General features: G+C 38.6%; 2 protein-coding genes across 8 annotated transcripts in view; one reads left to right on the forward strand and one right to left on the reverse strand.

Moving 5' to 3' along the window:
* Window positions 1-195: 195 nt before the first annotated feature.
* On the reverse strand, window positions 196-20,535 carry vps41 (VPS41 subunit of HOPS complex). The gene is made up of 28 exons (XM_035612896.2): window positions 20,353-20,535; window positions 19,952-19,990; window positions 16,637-16,744; window positions 15,168-15,245; window positions 13,124-13,198; window positions 12,100-12,162; window positions 11,887-11,952; window positions 10,305-10,424; window positions 10,064-10,210; window positions 9,912-9,978; window positions 9,526-9,623; window positions 8,905-9,034; window positions 8,655-8,770; window positions 8,440-8,558; window positions 6,682-6,763; window positions 6,355-6,447; window positions 6,125-6,252; window positions 5,733-5,877; window positions 5,488-5,529; window positions 5,351-5,401; window positions 5,116-5,253; window positions 4,967-5,021; window positions 2,497-2,637; window positions 2,260-2,396; window positions 1,028-1,127; window positions 897-941; window positions 722-801; window positions 196-546 (listed from the first exon to the last, which is right to left on the reverse strand). The coding sequence occupies exons 1-28, from the start codon at window positions 20,368-20,370 to the stop codon at window positions 466-468; spliced, it is 2,562 nt and encodes an 853-aa protein (XP_035468789.1). The 5' UTR covers window positions 20,371-20,535; the 3' UTR covers window positions 196-465.
* pou6f2 (POU class 6 homeobox 2) overlaps window positions 20,498-21,015 on the forward strand; it is a 75,609-nt gene continuing 75,091 nt past the window's right edge. For 4 of the 7 annotated variants that reach the window (XM_035612897.2, XM_047327639.1, XM_047327635.1 and 1 more), the window contains exon 1: window positions 20,569-20,638. The gene's annotated coding sequence lies outside the window, so the exon portion shown is untranslated. Of the gene's footprint in view, window positions 20,639-21,015 lie in introns of all 7 variants that reach the window. The other 3 variants (XM_047327640.1, XM_047327641.1, XM_047327637.1) reach the window with 3 other exon arrangements.

The raw sequence follows: 21,015 nt of genomic DNA on the forward strand, positions 1-21,015 counted from the left end.
AAGACATATATTTAGAGTATACTGTGACTGTAATGTTGCATATTAGTTTGCATATCCAGTCAATGGAATACAAAAGCTCAAGCGATGGAGTGTACATTTATTTAATCAAAATGTTCAATTGAATAATGAATGAAACAAAATTGAAGACCTTGTGAAAGATAGAGTTTCCCTTTTGTCTAGTTAATAATTGAAGAATTCTGTTTTTATGTGATTTTATTATCCAGATGTTGCAGACTTTATCATCAAATCACATAAGTGGCAAGCAGAGCAAGTAGAGCAGAGCACTTTACAGTCGTTAGATTTAAATATACAGAGACAATGCGATATAACTGTTTAGCATTTTTGCAAGTGTACTGTTCAGTGACTAAAGGAGTGATATTTATTGATCAATGCACAGACAGTAAAGGGAAAGCCACAGGAGGAACGATTGTGTCAATAACAATATTGCGAGTGCATAGATCGTCATTACTTTTTCATCTCAAGTATTCCACTTCCTGGCCCCCGCCTTTTCGCACTGCAGATGTTACAAAACTGGACCCCAGGAATCTGAAACAGCAAAAGAAGTTAAAGCAGGAGCCTCAATATAGGACATTCAATTAAAATCTGAGCTTCTCAGATAAAATACAATAGTGCCTCGAGAAACATGTGATGGGCGAATATGATTCATATAGAACTAAATGAAATATCCAATATTAGTACAGAGTTACAAGAGTCCACTTACTGTTCCAGCAGATGGTAAACATTCTTTATGGAACATGTGTCTGCAGTGAAAGATCACCACACTGAATGGTTTGGCCATGTCTGAAACATAAGTGCGAAGTATAAATGAGCAACAAATCGCTTTTAAACGCAATACACCATCAAAATACTTTGATGCAGCAACATAAATTACCTACCTGATGGTAATATCGTTGCATGACAGGATTCACAAATGTTCTCCTCTGAAAAGAAAACCAGCAGCAACAGTTTTAAGAGATAATTTTAGAGGATCTAATGTCCATTGCTTCAGCATGAAAAGTGCACCCACCATCGACCCTGACTCCTCTCATCTGCGTTCGGTGCATCTTCTTCAGCAGGGAGAGAGAGTCGGCCACCAGGATCTTCTTACATCCTTCTCTCAACATAATCTTGGAAACACCAAAATAAATGCTTCTTAAAAAACAGAACTAAATGAGTTTCACATTTAACACAATTAATAAAATTTGCAGAATTTTTAGTGAGGGGAAATGGGTGGATTTCATTTTAACCATTTATTATGTTTTCACCCCTGTCTGTTTGTTTGTTTGTTATTAGAGTTACACAAACAGTACTGAATGCATTTCCACAAAACTTGGCAGAAGGATGGGACATGGGCCAAGAAAGTACCCAGTACATTTGGGAACTGATCCAGACAAAGGATAGGGCATTCTTGGACATTTTCAATGATTTCCCAGGGAATATTACATGGATTACATTGATTTCCCACAAATCTTTATTCCAAGCAGAATATGTTTGTATATCTTGAAATATGTCTGAATTGATAATATTTAACCCATAAAATTACCTTTATCATTTCTCGAGTGATTACTGCATCTTTTAAAGCCACACAAATGGATAAATAATTATATTTATTTTTTGTAATCACAAGTATATTATATAAAGATAAGATGTAATATCATGTCCCTCCCAATAACGCATCTAATAAAATCTTCCTGATGCTGATTGTAAATGGATGTATTTATATAGCGCTTTACAGCACAAGTCACATTCATCCACTCACACACATTCATACGACACTTCTGTTTTTTCTAACATTCATACACATTCATACAATGCCGGAAGAGCAGTCAGAGGCAATTTACGGATGTGTCTTGCCAAAGGACACATCGGCAAGCCGGGGAAGCAGGGATCGAACCACCAACCTTTGGGTTAGTGGACAACTGGCTCTACCTTGTGAGCCACATTTTTCTGAGCCAAAGTCGTATTGTATTGTTGATAATACATAATTTACTTGAATGAATTTCATCGTAGCATGATGTCTTGGTCTCTGGCATCACCGCTGTCTTTACATGACGGACCTCACTAGAACTTAATCTTGGACTTGATTGTGTTATCTTTGACATTTTGCAGATACAGTATGTGAGACAGGGGTCCTCTCGTTCTATGAACTAAATCAGAATGTATTGCTACATTTGGACGGAATAAACTGATGCAAACCTCCACCGACTCTAGTAAAGTTTGTGAAAACAAATAAGCCAATCTTAGAGAAACATGTCTAACCTGTAGATTGTAATCCTGAAGGATTTTCACGAGTGAATCTCTTAGGTTTGAGATCTCCATGCCCTCTTTTATGCGATGGATGAGCAGGATGGGGTCCACATGAGTACCAATATTATTAAGGAGGCCAGTGATGAAAGCTAGGGAGACAAAGAAATATTAAGAGAAAATGGCAAGGAAGGACACCCTAAAACAAAAAGAGGATAAGAATAACTGATTCAATAGGAGACGGTATCATACGTGGTTTGTCAATAGAGTAAGAGATGAGATCCTCCCACAGTTCTGCATCATCCTGCTCTTTAGCAAACTCTATGGCTTTGTCCACATCCTCCAGCTCCTCCATGATCATCTGCAGAGCTCGTCTGCAGTTCCCCATCCTGCCTGGAAGCAACATGTAAATACATTTAAAACTAGAATGTCACTCAGTAGAGCGCATATTGTTGGCAAGGGCCAACAGTCCCCTTAAAGTAAATCAAACCACACTAAATTGCACAAAATCATAGATATCATCGCCCTAAATATGTCAGATTTTTTCAATCAAGATTCATGTAATATTCCCTGGGAAAAATTCCAGGATTGGCCCCTTTGTCCAGATCCAGAACCAAAATGTCATGGGTTCTTTCTTGGCACAAGTCCCATCCAGTTTGGTGGAAAGCCGTTCAATAATTTTTGTGTAATCCTGAAGATGAACCAACCAACCAACCAACCAACCAACAACCAACAGACAGAGATGAAATCATAACCTCCTGGCCGGGGGTAATAATTATGTAGGTAAACAAAGATGAATGAAAAGCATCGGAGGAGCAATGCATACCCTGCGTGCATTGTACATATACTATAGCCTAATACATTAGATATAATATACAGTATTTGTCCCACCATAGTTTCATAATGATTCACAATTATTTTACACAGCTGTGAAAAAGCTTTAGAGTTGTGTGCCACAATCTTTCCCCTACTGTCGCCCTCTCTCTCACACACACACACACACACACACACACACACACACACACACACACACACACACACACACACACACACACACACACACACACACACACACACACACACACACACACACACACACACACACACACACACACACACACACACACACACACACACGGCAGTGTTTCCCATAGGATTTTGAGAGAGTATGCGGGGTGGACTTCAGACCTTCTATGGGGGACCATGCCCCTCGGAAGAACATTTTGTACATTTTAACGTTAAATCCCTCAATCTGGTGAACTTGACAGCAATTTAGGAGGCTAGATCTATAAGAACTTTATGCTCTTGTAAACAATTGTGTGCTGTAGCCTTACAACCTATATATGTGTTGTATGGACACTGACCCCCACCTACAAATACAATTAGGTTGGAAAAGTAGCTTCTTTTGAAAATATTCTTTGCATAAAAATAATAACAGCACAGAACAATTAACTACAATTAACAAATGACTTGGTACCTGCAGGAATTTTGAGGAAAAGTAGCAATTTGTATAAAACTAGAACCATATTATTTCCTGAGGATATTGCAATATATCCGGTTATTAATGAGGAAAAATCACTGGTATGAAATTATTTTTATTTAATTATGTACATATGTTTTGTGTTCTTCAAAGAAATTAAGTAAATTTTCAGACATATGTTTCATATTTGAGGGCAGCAGAGAGGCTATACTGCACTGCTGGAGACATCTTCTTACTAATCCTGCTAATAATTCAAGAAATATGTATGTCAGTCTGTCTGTCATATCTGGACAACCGTTCATTTTATCAGCCTGACACATTTTGAATAAACAGCTTATCAGCACTGTGGAGCAGCAGCAGCAGCAGCTGGGACTCGTCAGTTTCAGATACTTTGTCAGTTCAACAACAGCGCAATCACAACAACAGCGAGTTCAGGGTTCTTAACCGAACTTTGATTTAACAGGTGATCAGCTGTTTGTGCAGCAGTGCGGCGTCAGTCGCCGCAGCTCAATTACTGCAGGTCACTTTTTGCAGTTTCAAAAAGAAAACTGCAAACAGCAACACCGCGGGCCAAACATACATGTTGAGAACGATCACTACATTATTAACGTTAATACCAACACAGAGGGGCACTCCGCTTCCCTCAGTCTGTTATTCGTGTGTGTGTACGTGAGCGCATGTACAACGTGAAGATCAGTGCGCTGCTGGGTAACAGACTGAGATCTGTTCTGCTGAATTAACGCTGCAAAAACATGCATCTATTTGCGTCTTTGTATTGACTTTGTATGTAATCTATACTCGCGGGAATAATTTGGGTCGTGTTCGGTGAGATCTTTTATTTTGCTATGAGAAGTGTAAAAATATTTTTGGTTTGTAATGTAACAAATATTAGACTATGGCGGGCCGCCACTGTCTAGTCAATGTATGGGAAACACTGCACGCACACATGATTCAGCATAAACTAAGTAGATACCACTTTCACTGTGCGCGTTCATGAGACGAGTTAACAGTTCTCAGCATTCAGACAGACCTATGCATTAACAACAGCCCGGTACTGTGTGTTGTCCCCTCCCGCCCCCCCCCACAAATGAGCAGCTCTAAAAGTTGATCATCTGGAGATAAGATAAGTTTGGTCAAAATCCATTGATACATTTTAGTTATTTTTCATAAAAACACACACGCAAACATGCACACAAGCACACACAGCCAGCTATGTTGGGGGGCAGGTTAATTAACACTTACTGAGCAGGAACACGGTCTCCTCTACGAAGTTCCTCTGCTGACAAATTTCAAGAGCCTGAGAGAAAAGGACAGAAAAGAGGAGACGGCATCATCCATGTGTAGTTTGTGGGAATTTGGCTGTGCAGTAAAATTACATATGAGAGTCGTACCTTTTCAAGTGGGCAGTGTGTGCTATCTCTCAGAAAAGGTAAGAGATTTGGTCGGTCATACTCGGCATACAGGCCAATCTGCCTCTCGTGGTACTTCTGGCCTTTGTGGTGGTCCCGCTTGAATAATTTATGTAGATACTGTGGAGAGGAGAGAGAAGAGTCAAAAACACTATACTCAGTTCTAAATAAAATTTTGAGACGTGACATGATTAAAGTTAAACGTATTTCAACTCACCACATGCAGAAGCTCAGGCCTGTCTGCAAGTTCTTCGACCACCCTGTCTGTCTGTTGGCAGACAAAAAAGCATTCAGTGGACAGTATATTTTTATCATGACTTCATTAAATCATTGATGGGTGTGAGATACACTTACTGATATCTTGTCTTCATTGTCAAGGAGCATGTCAACAGCTTTCTGGGAACAGACATTTGGAAGGAATATTATACGTGTCAAGAATAAAAGAGTGACCCCACTATTTGATAGATCCTTTGATTATAAAGATAATGTTTTTTCTGAATTTAACAACATTTTGCTAATGCATTGAAAACAGAAACATGGTAATTTCATATGAAAAACAGCTAACTTAACATGTTGTGCATCTGTGATTTGTCTTTTACCTCTTTATCAAAGTCCATGAGAAGAACGATTTTGTCCTCTATGGATGAAAAGAGGTTGTGTTTGTGGATCAGCTGGTAAACATCTTTGTGCCTCAGTCTCAGGTAAATTTCTAAGGCTCTGTCGTACCGCTGGTCGTAGGTGTACCTGCAACAGCATCAAAAACCAACAAGACACTACAAATGGAGATGATTTTGTTTAATCAATTTCTTCTGACAGCAGTTATTTTGAAGTCATTACATCGCCACCTCAACTCCAGGGGCCCCTCATTGCAGACACAGATGCAAAAAGATTAATTTAGTTCTAATATTTAAAAGGTGTAATCCTGTGTTTCGCTCAATTAATATTTTGTGTGTTCACTTGGTTAAGTGATGCACATGCTGAGATGACTCACAGTTCAGCCAGTGTGGTGAGCAAGGTGCTGTTAGTGGGATCCCTCTTCAGGTGATCTGTGACTGCTTGAACTATGGCCATGTTGTTGTAAAGCTCTCCAGGCCATTCTCGGATCAGTGTGGCAAAACCCTTTTGTGTAAAGTCAAGAAATCAGCTAGGTGACATTTAACAACTAGTTAAGTAATACTGGATTTCTCACAGGATGACAAGACTATTAAAAGGACAAAGTACCTCATAATCGGTTCTGAGGAATTCATGCAAGATCATCTCATAGATGGCTGGTCTGAGACGCAGATCTCCTCTGGGTAAATACTGACTGATTGCCTGAAGTGGGACAGAGGTACAATATTGAAAAGAGACTGATAGATGACCACACCACATATCATAATCATATTGACTATGGTTAGAGCTGTTTTGGAAGGTCCTGTATTAGTTTTGTTATTAATATTATTACAAGTCTTATTACAACAACAATACTAACAACAACAACAACAATGACAACATAATCAAGTTCTGTTAAGGAACAGAAATGTATTGAATTTTGATACTCTAACATACCTTCAGCTGTCCAATGGTTTTGAACCTGTAAACTTCATTTTCCCATAGTTCCATGTTTTTCCCTAGAACCTTTTGACACTTCCTGGAGTAAAAACATAATTCTGTTAGAAGAAGAAATAGCTTTTTGCAGTAGAGTCACATCATTAATCAGTAATATAAATGTCACGTGTCACATGGACTTAGTCTAAAAACAATAGGATTTTCCAGCATAAAAGTTCATCCATAACCTTGGAAATAGTAATTAGACAAAATAATAACAGGAAATAAAACTCAAGTCTCACTTATGGCTTCATTGACTATATAGTTTTAAGTTGTATGTGCATAGCATACTAAATGTATCACCCAGTGCCCGAAAATGGAAAAAAAAAAGTGCCGGTACTCCCTTTATTCACATGTGGCATTTATATATCAGCTGGTATTAGCACATTTTTAAGTATTCAATATGAAATTTCTATGGAGAATGAAAGATACTGGGAGATATAGTGATGTCCTCAACATACATTTATTTTAATGTATAACCTGTCCATTAAATTGTCTAAAAACAACTGGACCTTTGTTACACATTTATTTAGATTATTACCAAATGTTTCCAACAATGTTTAAACTCTGAAATTTTTTTTAAATTTCGTTCAAGCTAACAGTCCATAAGTGTTTCCCAGAGGATTGTGAGAGACTATAGTGGGTGGACATCAGACCCTTGTAGGGAGGTTTAGGGGGAATTGTCCCCGGGAAGAAAATGTGTACATTTCAAAGTGAAATCCATCAATCTGGTGAACTTTGCCATACATTTAGGAGGCTAGATCTGTAAGAACTTTATACTGTACTAAAAAAAAAATTGTGTGCTGTAGTAAATAATTTAATCATAAACACATAGAATGTTTGAGTATGAATAATGATCGCCACCATTAATATCTTAACAACCTATATATGTGTTGTGTCAACACTGACCCCCACTCACATACTATTACATAGAGGGAAAAGTAGCTTCTTTTGAAAACAAAATTATTTGCAAAATTCTGTCTGTATTATGATTTTCCTTTAATTTTCTCTATAATGTTTTGCGTTCTTCAAGGAAATGAAGTTCATTTTCAGACAGTCAGTCATATCTCGAGAAATGTTAATCTTTGGACACACGTTCCGTTCTGTATTGATACATTTTAAATACACAGCTGATCAGCACTGTGGAGCAGCAACGTAAGACATGCTGTCAATCACAACAACAGCGCGTTCATGACAACGGCGACAACAGCTGATTCTGCGGTTCAGGGTTCCATGTACTGAGTCTAGCTTCACCGAACTTTGAAAACAGGTGAGCAGCTCTTTGTGCAGCAGCGGGGCTTCCTCATCCTCCCCCTAACTCTGTTATTCGTGTGTGTACGGGCGGGTCAGAGTAGCAGAGCGACAGAGAGTGAGAGAGCTGCTGAGTACCGGCATCTTATGGGAAGTCCCAGTAGGCAAGTGAAAGTAACAGTTCGCCAAAGAGTACAACGTAGAAGTGCTGGTTCAGCGTACCGGCCCATTTCGAGCACTGGTATCACCCTAAAACTAAAAAAATATATTATGGTGAAGGCTATTCCTTCTTAATACAATTTTAAAAAATTATACTTATCAAACATTCTGCTTTTATGTGTATGCTTTTTTAAGTTTGACAAAGTTTGTGTGAACTGGACCCTGGTTTTTCAAACAGCTCACAGAAAAACCCTTCACTGTACAAACATTATTAACCCAGAATCAATCAGGAGAACATTGAAAACAAACCTTGCAGCGCTGTCATAGTCTCCTTTCTCCACTAAATGATTAATGTAAGACATCCCGATTTTCTGAACATCGTGTCTCTTAATGTTTTTGAAGCTGATCTCTGCAGCCATCAGTGCCTCCTGTCACAGTTCAACCAAAGTAATAGGACAAAAAAAATTACTTGACATTATACACTATAACCTTTTGCAACATTGATAAAATTGACCAACACAAACCTCATATTTCTTCTTTTCAAGCAGCCAGTCAATATGGTCATCTTGGTCTCGCTCTTTGGCCACTACAATGTCTTTTGGACTGATGATGTAGAAGAGCGACTCTCCCTCTGAATGCTCTGTTAATGAAAATATATTTATGCCTTTGCGCACTACACGTTTCAGCTGACATTTGATAGTCGATGCATAATGAAATCAGAGCGCAGTATACGGCTGCGTGACATTTCTCTAAGGGTAGTTTTTATAGTCTCACCAAGACGATAGTCTCTGCACTCGTTGTCTTGGAAGTTGCGTACAGTCAGTGCGTCTGAAGAGATTTCCTCACAGCCCTCAGGGAGAGGCTGGATGATGTCGAGACGAGGCCGCGCACGAAACTCCTCATCCTGCACACACAAACACACTCTTATACACTCATTGACACTTTATTAGGTTAATCTGTAGAGTCTAATGTAATGTTACTGTTCTACCGTTAAGTTCATTTTTATATGTACAATTTCCGATTTTTTTGTTTTGACACTGTTACAGCTATTAAATTATAAGATTTCACATCATCATAACTAATGTTGGTATTAGGTTTTTTTTTGTGTGGCCATCTTTAGTTTTTTTATTGTTCTAAACTGTACTTTTTCTGTTTCTTATTTTTGAAAAGCACATTGAATGACTTCTGTGTACGTGCAATACAAATAAATGTGTATTGCCTTGTTATGATAGACTGCATTATATTGAAATAAGAATGACAGAGTAAGAAATACCTTTCAATATGATTGAAGTGATTGCTTTTATGGCGGGGCTCAGGTTCATAGCCTTGCCCTTTCTATAAAGGCGTTTCTAATAAAGTGACTCCTGACTGTAAGTATAAAATAAGTATCTTTACCATGTGATCAGAGTTCTCCTTCACAAAGAACAGGGTAACCAGCTGATCTGCCAGTGGTGCCAGGCCACTGATAAAAAACTCTGTCTCGAACGCAGACACTGTATGAAAGAGAGACAGAAGAGAAAACAAACAGAAGAAAACCAAATATATTTTCATATTGTGAAAGTTGATTTAATCCATTTATAAGACAGGAGTGGTAACAAAAGTAATACAATAATGATATTCTTCATGTTTGTCATACATCTTAAAATTATCAGCTTTTAAGTAACCAAAAATTTTATTTCACCCGTTCGCCTGTTCTGCTTTTATGTAAGGAAGCAATTTGTGACTCTATAAACAAAGTTTATCACTATACAGCTTATTATGATGTGCAGTGTAGTTTATACCTATTTCCACATAGCGACTGGGCAGATCTCTCATTTCAGTAGGATTTCGCTCTTTTACGACACAAATCTGAGGAGAATAAGACCATGACACTGAAAATCTGCAAAAGTTAGTGACTGTAATGACATGAAACTCAAAAATAAACAAAGCAAACCTTAATGGAAGTACCCCAGCCAACAATAAGTGTGGTGTTGTCCTTCCAACACAGGCTGCATGGGTACATATCAGGCCTCAGACTAACATTATCCCGCAGCACATTGGTGATCCGCTGTTTTGTGCTGATGTCATAGATTTTAACTCCCTGACAGGAAACAACAGACACGTAAAACATTAGCATTTTGACATTCAATATTGTACTTTATATTAGTGTGTATGTACTTAGACAGAACACTCACCACGTTGTTTGCCCAGGCAATGAGATTAGCTCTCCACTGGATATTAGAAATGGAGCCCTCGCCTTCATGTAGCAGAGACATCTTCCAGCGATTCAACCAGTTTCTTTCATATAGAAGAAGCTTAAAGGAATTCATTAGGAAAATGTAACATGACTCTCAAACTAATAGCAACTGAGGAATGCTGTTGTTCCGTACCGCCTACAGATGGCAGTAGATGAACAGCACATTACACAGGCGTAGGCAGTCAGGAGTCGTGTCTGCTAAAAGGGTGAAGCAGCACAAGATTTAACTTAAAGTGTGGGGAACTTTCTTGCAAATGATGAGGTAAAACCTGTTTAATCCTTATATGCAGATCCTAATTCCACTTCAGAGCATTTAGGCACAGAGACAATAGAGACAGATGGCTCATTAGACTCCGACTGAGTAAGAAAGCTTCACATTGAGTGGTGGAGGAAGTCATTTAAAAGATTCACATGAATGCCGTTGTGAATGATTACACACATCCCTCTCATTTTAATCCTAATGGTCACAGATTCTTTGGGGGTTAGGGGACACCATTTATTGTAGTCACTGTGGGTGGTGTAAAATATAGAAATAAACATTGCGTTTTCATATGATGTATTTAGCATCAGATCTACTTCATCAATTGCAGTTAAACATTCAGGCCTTGTGGTGAACATAATGTAGAGGACAGAGCATGTCATCCACATTCCCTGCATTTTCCTTACTATATGAACTGATAATAAAGAGTCCTCCCCACAAAAAGTACATAATATTACCAAGGAGGACGAGAGAAGGTTGTATAGTCTCTTAAATTCAGCGGTTCGGCTATGTTAATAAACAGTTTGCTCTACAAAGAGACGATATGACAAAAGAACTGTGGAGACAAAATTGAATTTCCTTTGACAGGATGTGGCTCCCGTTGAGGCTTATTGATTTTCATCACAGGCACCTTGTGGAGGCCTTCACAACTTGGAACTGAGAGGAATCAGTGCCAATTGAAAGAAAATGGCAAAGTAGCACTAACAATGGGGTTTAATAAAAAAGTTGTTTTTCTTCAACCCTGTTGTATAAATGTCAGTATACTTTATTTATGGATAGCTGTGCAATGAAGCTATATCAGTGCAGTTTATAGTTGTGTAATTGGCATGTTGCAATGCGCAGCTGGTTTTACCTCCAAAGAGCAAAAGACAAATCTACTGTCTAAAATTCTTTTTCGCTTTCGCAGTGACATACTTACCGGAGACAACTTTCAGGAAAGATATCACTATATGTGCCCAGAAATCCTAAGACAATGCACCCTCTTGATAATGACATCTATTTGCTGTGCTTGTGAAGCATTGCCTTTCAAACACTGTTGAGCTTGAAAATAGGCAGCTCTCCCGAGAGCACTCCAGCAAAGAGACAGAAAAGTAAGAGCTTTTCACACCAGAGAAAGGCCTGTGTATTTCCTGCAGCTAAGTCAAAGTGAGGTCTGCAGGATTCAGTTTCACCCGCACACAATCTTGATGAATTATTGTGGCAGTTTTTCAAAAACTGTACTGGATTGTATGCTCAACTAGAAAGTACAACTCAAACCTACCTTGTTGCCCCCAGTAACAAACTGTTTGTAGTTTGATCTGGTGAACTGAGGGTGTAAAGCTACCACCTATGGAACAAAACAAAGGACAAATTAGAACATAGGTTTTGAATGTTAAGAAGAGAGACGTTAGATTTTTCTTTATGTTATATGCAGGTATACCAAAAGATACATGCTGAGACATGTAAGCTTTCAGAAAATGTGATATAGGCTTACTTTGATGGGACAGTCAAAGTTCTCGTGGAAGCCCTCTCTTGTATAGAGACCGAACACTTGAACCTGGAACACAGACAAACAGCAAAACGGCAAGCTAAGGTGAATAACCTAATTGCTGCCTCTGCAACTATCTGAGGCCATTTGGGGGAACTGTTATCAAAAAATACTTTGATTGGCTACCTACTTCTCCACTGGGTCACCAATTAGCAGACAGGTTGATTCTTTAAACCCTGCAGGGTTTAAAAACAAGGGTCCTAATCTTTGAATTGACCACAGCAAACTCTAATGTACCATTAGAGTGACACCCTGTTTTCCTTCATCTGAGGCCCCAAACAGAAGTTGGTTTTTTTTAAGTACGGGAATAATACAAAACTCCAATCCCATCTCCGATGCACCAGTGATTAAGGATTAAGTTAGATTTCAAAGGACTAACATCCAGGTGAATTGGTCTAGGGCAAACAATTGCTGAAGCATTGATTTTAATTGTCTGCTCCACTTTTTGTGTGACAACATCTTGTTCTTGCTGCCAGTGCGAGGTGTGTGTGTGTGTGTGTGTGTGTGTGTGTGTGTGTGTGTGTGTGTGTGGTGATATCAGAGAGCATATCTTGACTGCAAAATCCATGAAGTATGGTAATAATGATGAGAAGAGACAAGATAACAGCAAGGTGGAGAACATGGAGAGGGTATCCATAGATGATGGCTGACTGACAGCTCAGCGGATCTGAGTGCAATCCTTCCCCCCACTCTTCAAAATTGGTACATGCTTTTTTATAAATTCCCGTATCATAAAAAACATGGGTTTATGTGTAGATATGGTGCAGATAAAACTCCAGGTTAATTCTCTGTGGAAGGAGCACCTTCTAAAAAATCACTACCAAACACATCCACATCATTAGCATTAAGTTCAACACTGACAAGGGGAGTTTTATATAAATCTGGGGATGAATTATGAAAGATAAAAAAACACTGATTGTTGATTCTTTGCTGCAGGTCCAAGGATCAGTAACCAGCGGAGAGATCTTACTTTTCCATCCTCGGAGCAGATGCCCACATGCTCTCCACTTTCATCCAGACTGATCTGGTTGATCTTCACTGAACTCTGTGGAGACACAATATCATAGTATCTTTTTTTCTTTTAGAGGCAAATATGTCTGTGGCAGGCCAAATGTTGCTCCCTGACATTTGACTCCATTAATTGACATGCCAAGTAAAGTGAAAGGCATTAAGTTGTGTATGTAATGGATGCATGGTTCCATATTTAATGATACACGGAGGCTGACTGTGCCTCTGTGTAGACTAAAAGAGGAAAAGTTTTGAGCTCATCATATATTTACAATTTATCCGGTACATTATTGGTTTAGCAGGGTTTTTGGTTTTTTTGCCAAACTAAATCCATTTCTGCTTTTCACTGAATTATGACCACTTTATTTTGAAACTATGCTACAAAACCATCAGCCAGGACTCAGTGGTGCTTCTTCTATATTTGTGAAATGGCCTCCTTGTTTCTTTCAGACAATGACTGACACTGTAACTGGCAGTGAATTCCTCAGGTGAGTAGCACTTAAATCAATGTGCTCAGCAGGAACATTACAGTAACAAGCACTAGCACAGGTATAGTAATGTAAAACCACTCCTTTTTGCTTGCCATGATTACTGATTGATTTTTTTTAACTTGCAAATTAAATTATTGCAAGGAGCTCTAGAGAGTAGTATGTCAAAAAAAAGAGTGGCACTGAATCAGATATTCATGATCATGCCGGGCGATAAATCAAACACGCGCATTACTCTACTGTATGTGAGACCACAAAATGTGCCCTTGCGCATCCTTTGTGGATGTAAACCATATTACTGAACTGAGGTCCAATTGTGGTTGTTGTTTTTTTTTAGGAATTTAGAGTTTTTTATCAAACTAACCTTTTACTACCATCTACAGGGGAAATTTCAAGTAGACTTATAAAATAAAATAAAAATCCCCAAAAACAACAACAACAACAACAACATATAATCTCACTAAAAACATGAAACAATATTAGATACTTTTTCTTGCTACCTGCTCAAAAATGTCTGAGAGAGGTGTGTGGTGTGTTGCTGAGACTTGACCCCAGTGTCTTTAGGATTCTGGCTTTGGCCTCGTCTGTTGGACCTCTTCACGTTACTTTTGCCCCATTTTTAGAACAATTGGAAAGCATGTGTTGTTATTGCAGACACAAGGACTAGTGATGAGAATGGTTATGGAAAGCGACAGCTCAAGTCCCGTTTAAGTAAATTTCAAGTAGTATATATTCCGACATTTGCCAGGTATGATGCCTAAGCCTTCTACAATTGACTGTATTACAGCAGCTGATGATTGATAGGGCTGTAAGGACTGTGCACTGTGGATAGAACGAAAAACAACAATTCAAGAAAAGGGTTATAATCCTTTTGTTAAGATAATACACGGAGAAACAAATAAAGACAACTATAAGTAAAGGGAACTGTTTGTCTTGACTATGATGAACAGAATCAAGGGAGTGGACAAGGCATCCTAGTCGCTTTGTGGGGCTGTACATGCGAGTACTAATGCTACCAGGGCAACATGCTCTCAATGAAAATGCTAACTGTTGTGCTGACATTGTTGTCATTTTTCTTATTATTAATATTGTTAATATTTACCATGTTCACCACTGTAATTAAGTGTTTTGGTATGCTAATATTTGCTAATTTTCATCACAAAGTATAGCTCAGGCTGGTGGAAAGTCATTCGTTTTTAAATTATTGAATTCAATTACTAAACCAAAACTATTGAACAAGTTAAACTTTTGAACTTGTGTTAGGATTAAATAGAAAATTTAACGGATCACCAAAGTTATTGCAATTCATCCTCTGGGGACCATGAATGTCTCTAGCTTTTTATGGCAAATTATCCAGTTGTTCTTGAGATAGTTCAGTCTGGACCAAAACGGCAAACCAACTGAGACCGAGGTTGCTATACACACAGCTAAAGCACTAGCATGGCTAAAAAAAAAAGTGTTGTGTATGTATAACTAGATCTAAAAAATGTTATCATTGTAACATATTAATGTACTCACAATTTCAAACTTCTGAGTCACATTTCCTTGGATGTCCAGCAGGAAGACCTTTCCAAAGTGGGTACCTAGGGCAAGAAACTGAAAAGAGATATAATGTAAATTAAACCGGAAGACACTTGAAGCGAATTCAAGAATTTGGAAAAATCTTGTGCTGATGAAGGCTGTGGAAGAGGATAAACAATATTTGTTGGCGCTGCAGCGACATGAGCCGAGTGAGGATTGGGAGGGCTTGGAGGCAAAACTGTGAAATTGCAGGGGGTGGAAAAACCCTATTTATTAAAGCAGACAGTGTGAAATGGCATTTTTTCCCTCAAATTAAAATGCTTAAGCATAATAAATGCACTGTACATCTGACTTCTCCAATGCAACCCAATCACTTCCCTGCCCAGACCAGTGCTATTATTCCTACTGAGCAGCAATTGGTTTCTGTGCGTAAGTGCGCACGCACGCACCCACCCCCACCCCCACCCACACACGTCCTATGGGACAAGAAAATTATGGAAACTGGTGGCTTTTGCCATTAGATTAAATGTGTGTTCTTCCACCCCAGCCCCTGCTCCATGCTCTCCTCCTAATCCCCCTCCCTTCTAGACCAGCATGTGGATGTGTAGCGAGCCCACCATGCTTCAGTGCAGTCTATAATGAAATGCTTATATTTACAGGCACAGCTGAGCATGTCAGACAGAGCCCCTGCAATCTCCCCAAATAAAATAACCAAAAATAAATAAATAAAGGATTCAACCTTGTGAGGCGGAGCGACTTTTAAAAGGGATTTATCAGAATGGAATTGTTCAAATGAAATTCCGATTCAGACACTGAAAATATGAGGCAACATAAGGCAATCTGTGCTGTTGGTGGCTTTAAGGATGCGGGAGTTTGTCAGGGTGGTGGGGGCTGGTGTGACCACACAGGTAGCAGGATGACAGAGGGTACACAAGCACAGAAATCCCAGGAAGAAAGACAGTCAGATCAAATTTAGAATTTCAGCAAAGCGATGTCTCTCACTGTGGCATGGTTGTAGTTTTGAGGTTATAAAAATGGGGGAGACCAAATCCTCAAATTAAAAGTAAATATCTAAAAATCAATATTGGTTAATAAAACATCAGGAGAGGAGACATAACTGAGTAGGACTTTTGCACGGCTCGGATGTGCATGTGTGCAGCTGGTGCCATGGCGATTAACCATCTTGCTCAGAGTTGCCCTCTTAAAAATATATCAACATTCAACAGAGGGAATAAAAAGAGAAAAGACAATGGTGTCCTGGTGTCTTCTGAAGCATCTCCCTGAGAGGAAAAACAGGGGAAGGTGAGAAAAGAATGACCTGTCTTCACAGATTCAACAGAGGGAATGTAAATTAACTTTGAAGAGGACATCTCCCAAATGTTTACATAAACAACTGGAAAATTCTACTTAAGACAGGTAGACTTGGAACTGAAATACCCTTGCGGGTGGTGGATTTTAACCTCTACCTTGTCATGGACGGTCATACAGCTGGCGGCATCCTTTTGGAGGATTTCAGTCACCCCATTGGACAGCCTCTCATACTTCAGCTTGGGCTCCTCCTCGCTGTCCTCCTCCTGGTTGAAAAAGTAGACTCCTAAGATAGGCTCTCACTATATCATTTTCTTAAAGATATTCATTATAACAACAACAGAGTCCTCTCATAAAGGTTACAGCTCACAAAGGCTTTTGAAAGCCCCTTCAAAACCCTTCATGCAGTCAACTGAAAGAGATAAAATGTCCACTTTCATGCATTTAAATCCTGTGTTTTGTGTTGGAGGTGACTTTTGTTTCCAAGATACCTTTTAAAAATGTACGCTTAAAGTGTCTCCCTGTTTTGTTTTGTCTGCATGAGGACACACAGGGACATACATTCTGCTGCTAGTTGCATGCTATTCCACCAACGAAAGTTGGTGGCAATAATGTGGCAACAATGGCTTTGAAGATGGATACTGCTAGATAGCAAACATAGATGTAAACAATTCTTAATTGTAACTACTTAAATACTAATATGGGGATAGTAATGCATTCAACAAATGAATTCAACCTCAAGGATACACACTATGAAACAGTGAATATAAATATTATTTGCTTGTCTAAATGAAAAATCCACAGGGTACCTTTAAGTCCATCACAATTGAAAACAGAACATACAAATATTAGTAAAATATTCATATTCATCAATATTCATTTTTATTAAATGCAAAATCTCATCAAATGACTTAAATTGACATGATGTGCATTGAATAAATGAATTGTATTCCTCTGTACACCAGAAAGAACATGGTTGTCACATCTAAAAACAAGTGTGACACATAAACACACACAAAATAATTTTATATATTTTCATCAGACAATTAATTCCCTGTGAAATATAAAAATGTGGTCTTTTCATAAAACAAACGTAAGGTTTTTCTACACTGTTCCAGCAGTGCGGGACAACATTTTCGGCCAGTCACAGCCTGAATATTACTCATAATTCAGTTTATAACCAATGCTGCACAGTCTGTGGCTGCCCAGAGAGTGCATCAATTCAAAACATTGTATGCCATTAAGTGCTACTGGGTTAGAGGTTTGGGACAAAAGCGTGGAAAAAATGATATTTTCAAAAAACAATCCTTTCCTAGTCAACAATGCCATATCTAGGCTATTTCCTGTGTATTCTGGTTGTGAGATTTCTGATGCGAGGGCATTGTCACGGGTTTCAAAGGCATATCAAACAACAAACTTCATCCCCAGACAGAAACTACCCATTTTCAAACTTTTGCCATGTCTTGTAACTTGGTCTTTGTTTTGTCAACTACTGAGCTTGCCTTTGTGTTTGTGATTTTCCATATTCTCTGTCTACGAATTACATGACAAGAGGCCGAACAAAGCCTTCTATCTTACACGAAGGATAACTTTCTGCTCTCAAATACAGATTTTTTGTCATAAACTTACATTTAGAATTAGAAAGAGGACATTTACCCTTCATTAAGAAAAATATGAATCAAGCTGCGACACATGGGTGACAAGATGGTTGTTAAATTAAAGGAAAAATCTGAATAAATGAGTGGACAAATAGAGCTTTGATAAGTATGACAATGATGTCAATCACATGCTATGGCCTTCACAGTCACCTGATCTCCACTAAATTCAATACATATGGGAAAATTTTGAGAAATGATTCATCAGCCGATTTTAGTCTATCACAGATATACTGTTTTGATTGGGAAAAATGTCCCCATAATGGAGCTAATAAGGGATACGCACAGATATGAAAACTTTTTTACAGAGCATAATATACAGAAAATAATGTAAAAAAGATGCTTGGGGTAATTTAAATATGATGACAATAAATGAATAGATTAGTCTCAAGCAAAGGGAGAACTAACAATCTCTTAATGGCTGGGAAAAAAATTCTGTGATCGTTGCTTTGTACCAAATTTAGCTACTAGCTAATTTGCATATTACGTATCTGCATAGGCAGGTGGACGGAAACATGAAAACACAGAGCAAGCCCCATCATCTCACCCTCACAAATACATTCATACATACAAATACTGTATATGTGACAGACAGACATTGAGACTTAATCAAATGTTTTCCTTCAACTTGCCACCCATCTTTATGTAGTTTCTAGGACCACAGTTATGGGATAAAAGCAGAATCTGTGAAAAGATTTAGATTCAGAGCAGATTCTTTTGACTCTTCATTATGAATTTTCATCTTATTTGGTTTCAGTGCTGAAGTGAGGAAGAAAGGTGAAATAGGTCTGTTTTGTATTTTTATGTAGCACCTGCTGCCATTAGTTTGAGCCACTGTGCTCCAAACAAAGTAACAATTAGAGCTATGTGGTTTAGTGGTTCCACATCAGGCATCAAAATACAACCGAGCAAAAACACTCACCACTAGGTTCACTACGTTATCACAAATCTGACAAGTCTGAACAAATTGCAAAGGTAATGAAGTGCATTCCTCTGACTGTGAAGATTCACAAATTTGACAAATTATCATCCTGCTCATTTCCCCTGTGAGTAGCAAAGTGTGGTGATAGATGTCGTCATTGCCTTCATCTAGTAAAGAGATCTCAACCAGGCCGCAGCAGCAGCAGCAGACACCAAGAAAACTATAGTATACTGCAGTATTCTGACCAAATAACCCTGTTCTTGCAGCCAATTGGATGAGACACAAAATCCCCAAATCCCTTGGGCTGGTTTATCTGAATGTTTGTGTCCTACAGTAGCGAACACACTGTATACAGACCAAAAAAACAGGATGGAGAAACTTTGTGTTTGGTGGGGTGCAAGCATCTGCTGCAGCCTGTCCCTAATCTTTCATTCTATTCTCTGTCTCCAATAAGACAAACTCCCCTTCCTGCCAGGCTGATGTGTGCAGCTATATTTTATTTAGCCTATTTGTGAATCTCAGAAGCACCAGCGTACTGTAACATTCCAAAGCTCAGTCATAATATTGATGGATTTGGAGAACTATCTGTAATTTATGAGTGTTTGACACCTTTCAAAACCTGACAAAGATTCTTAAGGGATCAAGCTGAGTTGTTAAGAGCTGGCTATGTATTACAGTCCTTTCAATAGGCAGTGAGCTTTGGTTGAGTTCAAACATCATCCATGCTTGACAGAACTATTCACCCCCTGACAGAGAGAATATGTTGCTGTTGATGTATTTTTACATCAACATACTCGTGCAACATTTATGTGTATATTTTTTTCCTGACTCTTTTGACTCCAAAAAAGTTTAACAAAAATGGGCAGCAAAATGATCATTGTAAATGGGTTTCTTACCTCAGACTCATCTGTGAATTCCTCACTCGGTTTTCTGTCCTAAATTAAGACACATTTAGAATCAATTTTAACAATTTAACCGAGGGAATTATTGACAGAAGAACATCAAACATACAGCTGTGAGACATTTGCCGGTTGGTGCATTTTAATTTAATTTTAACTCAAACAACTCAAGTGAGGATGAGGCTGAGCTATATATTTCTTTAGAGAACACCGATCTTCTTAAAGCTAAAATATCTTCGCAAATCGCCTCAGACGCCATAGAAATGATTAACTGTTAGGGGAGAGGCTAAATCAAACAGACAGCGGACACAATCCAGTGTCATTCTTATTTATTTTTGATACAGTTAGCAAGAAAAACGTCAACATATAGCATGCTAATGCTATTATGCTATCCTTACCTCCTCCACTTCCGCCATTGTTATATTAGGTTGCGTTGTGTCCAAGCAGAACGGTTGTAATGTGTCAGTACGTGTTTAAGGTCCGGGATATTGCAAAAAAGATTTGCTTCATGTCAAAGACATCCAATTTACAAAAAAGTGTTGCTGCTGTCGAAGCTTGCTGCCTGACACAGGTTGAATCACATGACTCAGTGGAAACCGTGAGGCATTGTGGGTATTGAAGTCATCCAGGGAGAGAGACGACGCCAGGCGGTGAAAGGCGAGGAACGGCGCTAATTAGGGGCAGGTGAGAGAACTAAAAGTCGTGTTTAACCTTGGTGTAAACTCTTCCGCCGTTGAAGTTAGTTTTAGTCCGGTTTTAAGTTTTCTTGAGTCTGTTTGTTCACGACATGACATTATATTCGAGACAGTTAAACTAGCAATTTTGTGGAGAAGTATAGTTGGACTTGGTTTCTTGAAGACGTTTCACCTGTCATCCAAGACCAAGAGGCTTCTTCAGTTAATTACATTTACACTTCAGTGTTTGAAGTACTTTTGAGGTTCTTGTGGTATTGCTACAACTTTAATATTTTAATGTTGTGGTACTTTTTACTTCCTCCACACTATATTCAGGAAGAGAGATGGTATTTTCTTTGATTTTCACTACAGTAGCCTTCATTTATC

This window comes from Scophthalmus maximus, chromosome 16 (genome assembly GCF_022379125.1).
Source record: "Scophthalmus maximus strain ysfricsl-2021 chromosome 16, ASM2237912v1, whole genome shotgun sequence".
NCBI classification, from domain to species: Eukaryota; Metazoa; Chordata; class Actinopteri; order Pleuronectiformes; family Scophthalmidae; genus Scophthalmus; species Scophthalmus maximus.

Coding starts and splice junctions, on each gene's coding strand:
- vps41 (XM_035612896.2), bottom strand. Junction 13,199..15,167: donor TGACTCAGAAGTTTGAAATT/GTGAGTACATTA, acceptor GTGTCTCCACAG/AGTTCAGTGAAGATCAACCA. Junction 6,448..6,681: donor AAACCATTGGACAGCTGAAG/GTATGTTAGAGT, acceptor GTCCCACTTCAG/GCAATCAGTCAGTATTTACC.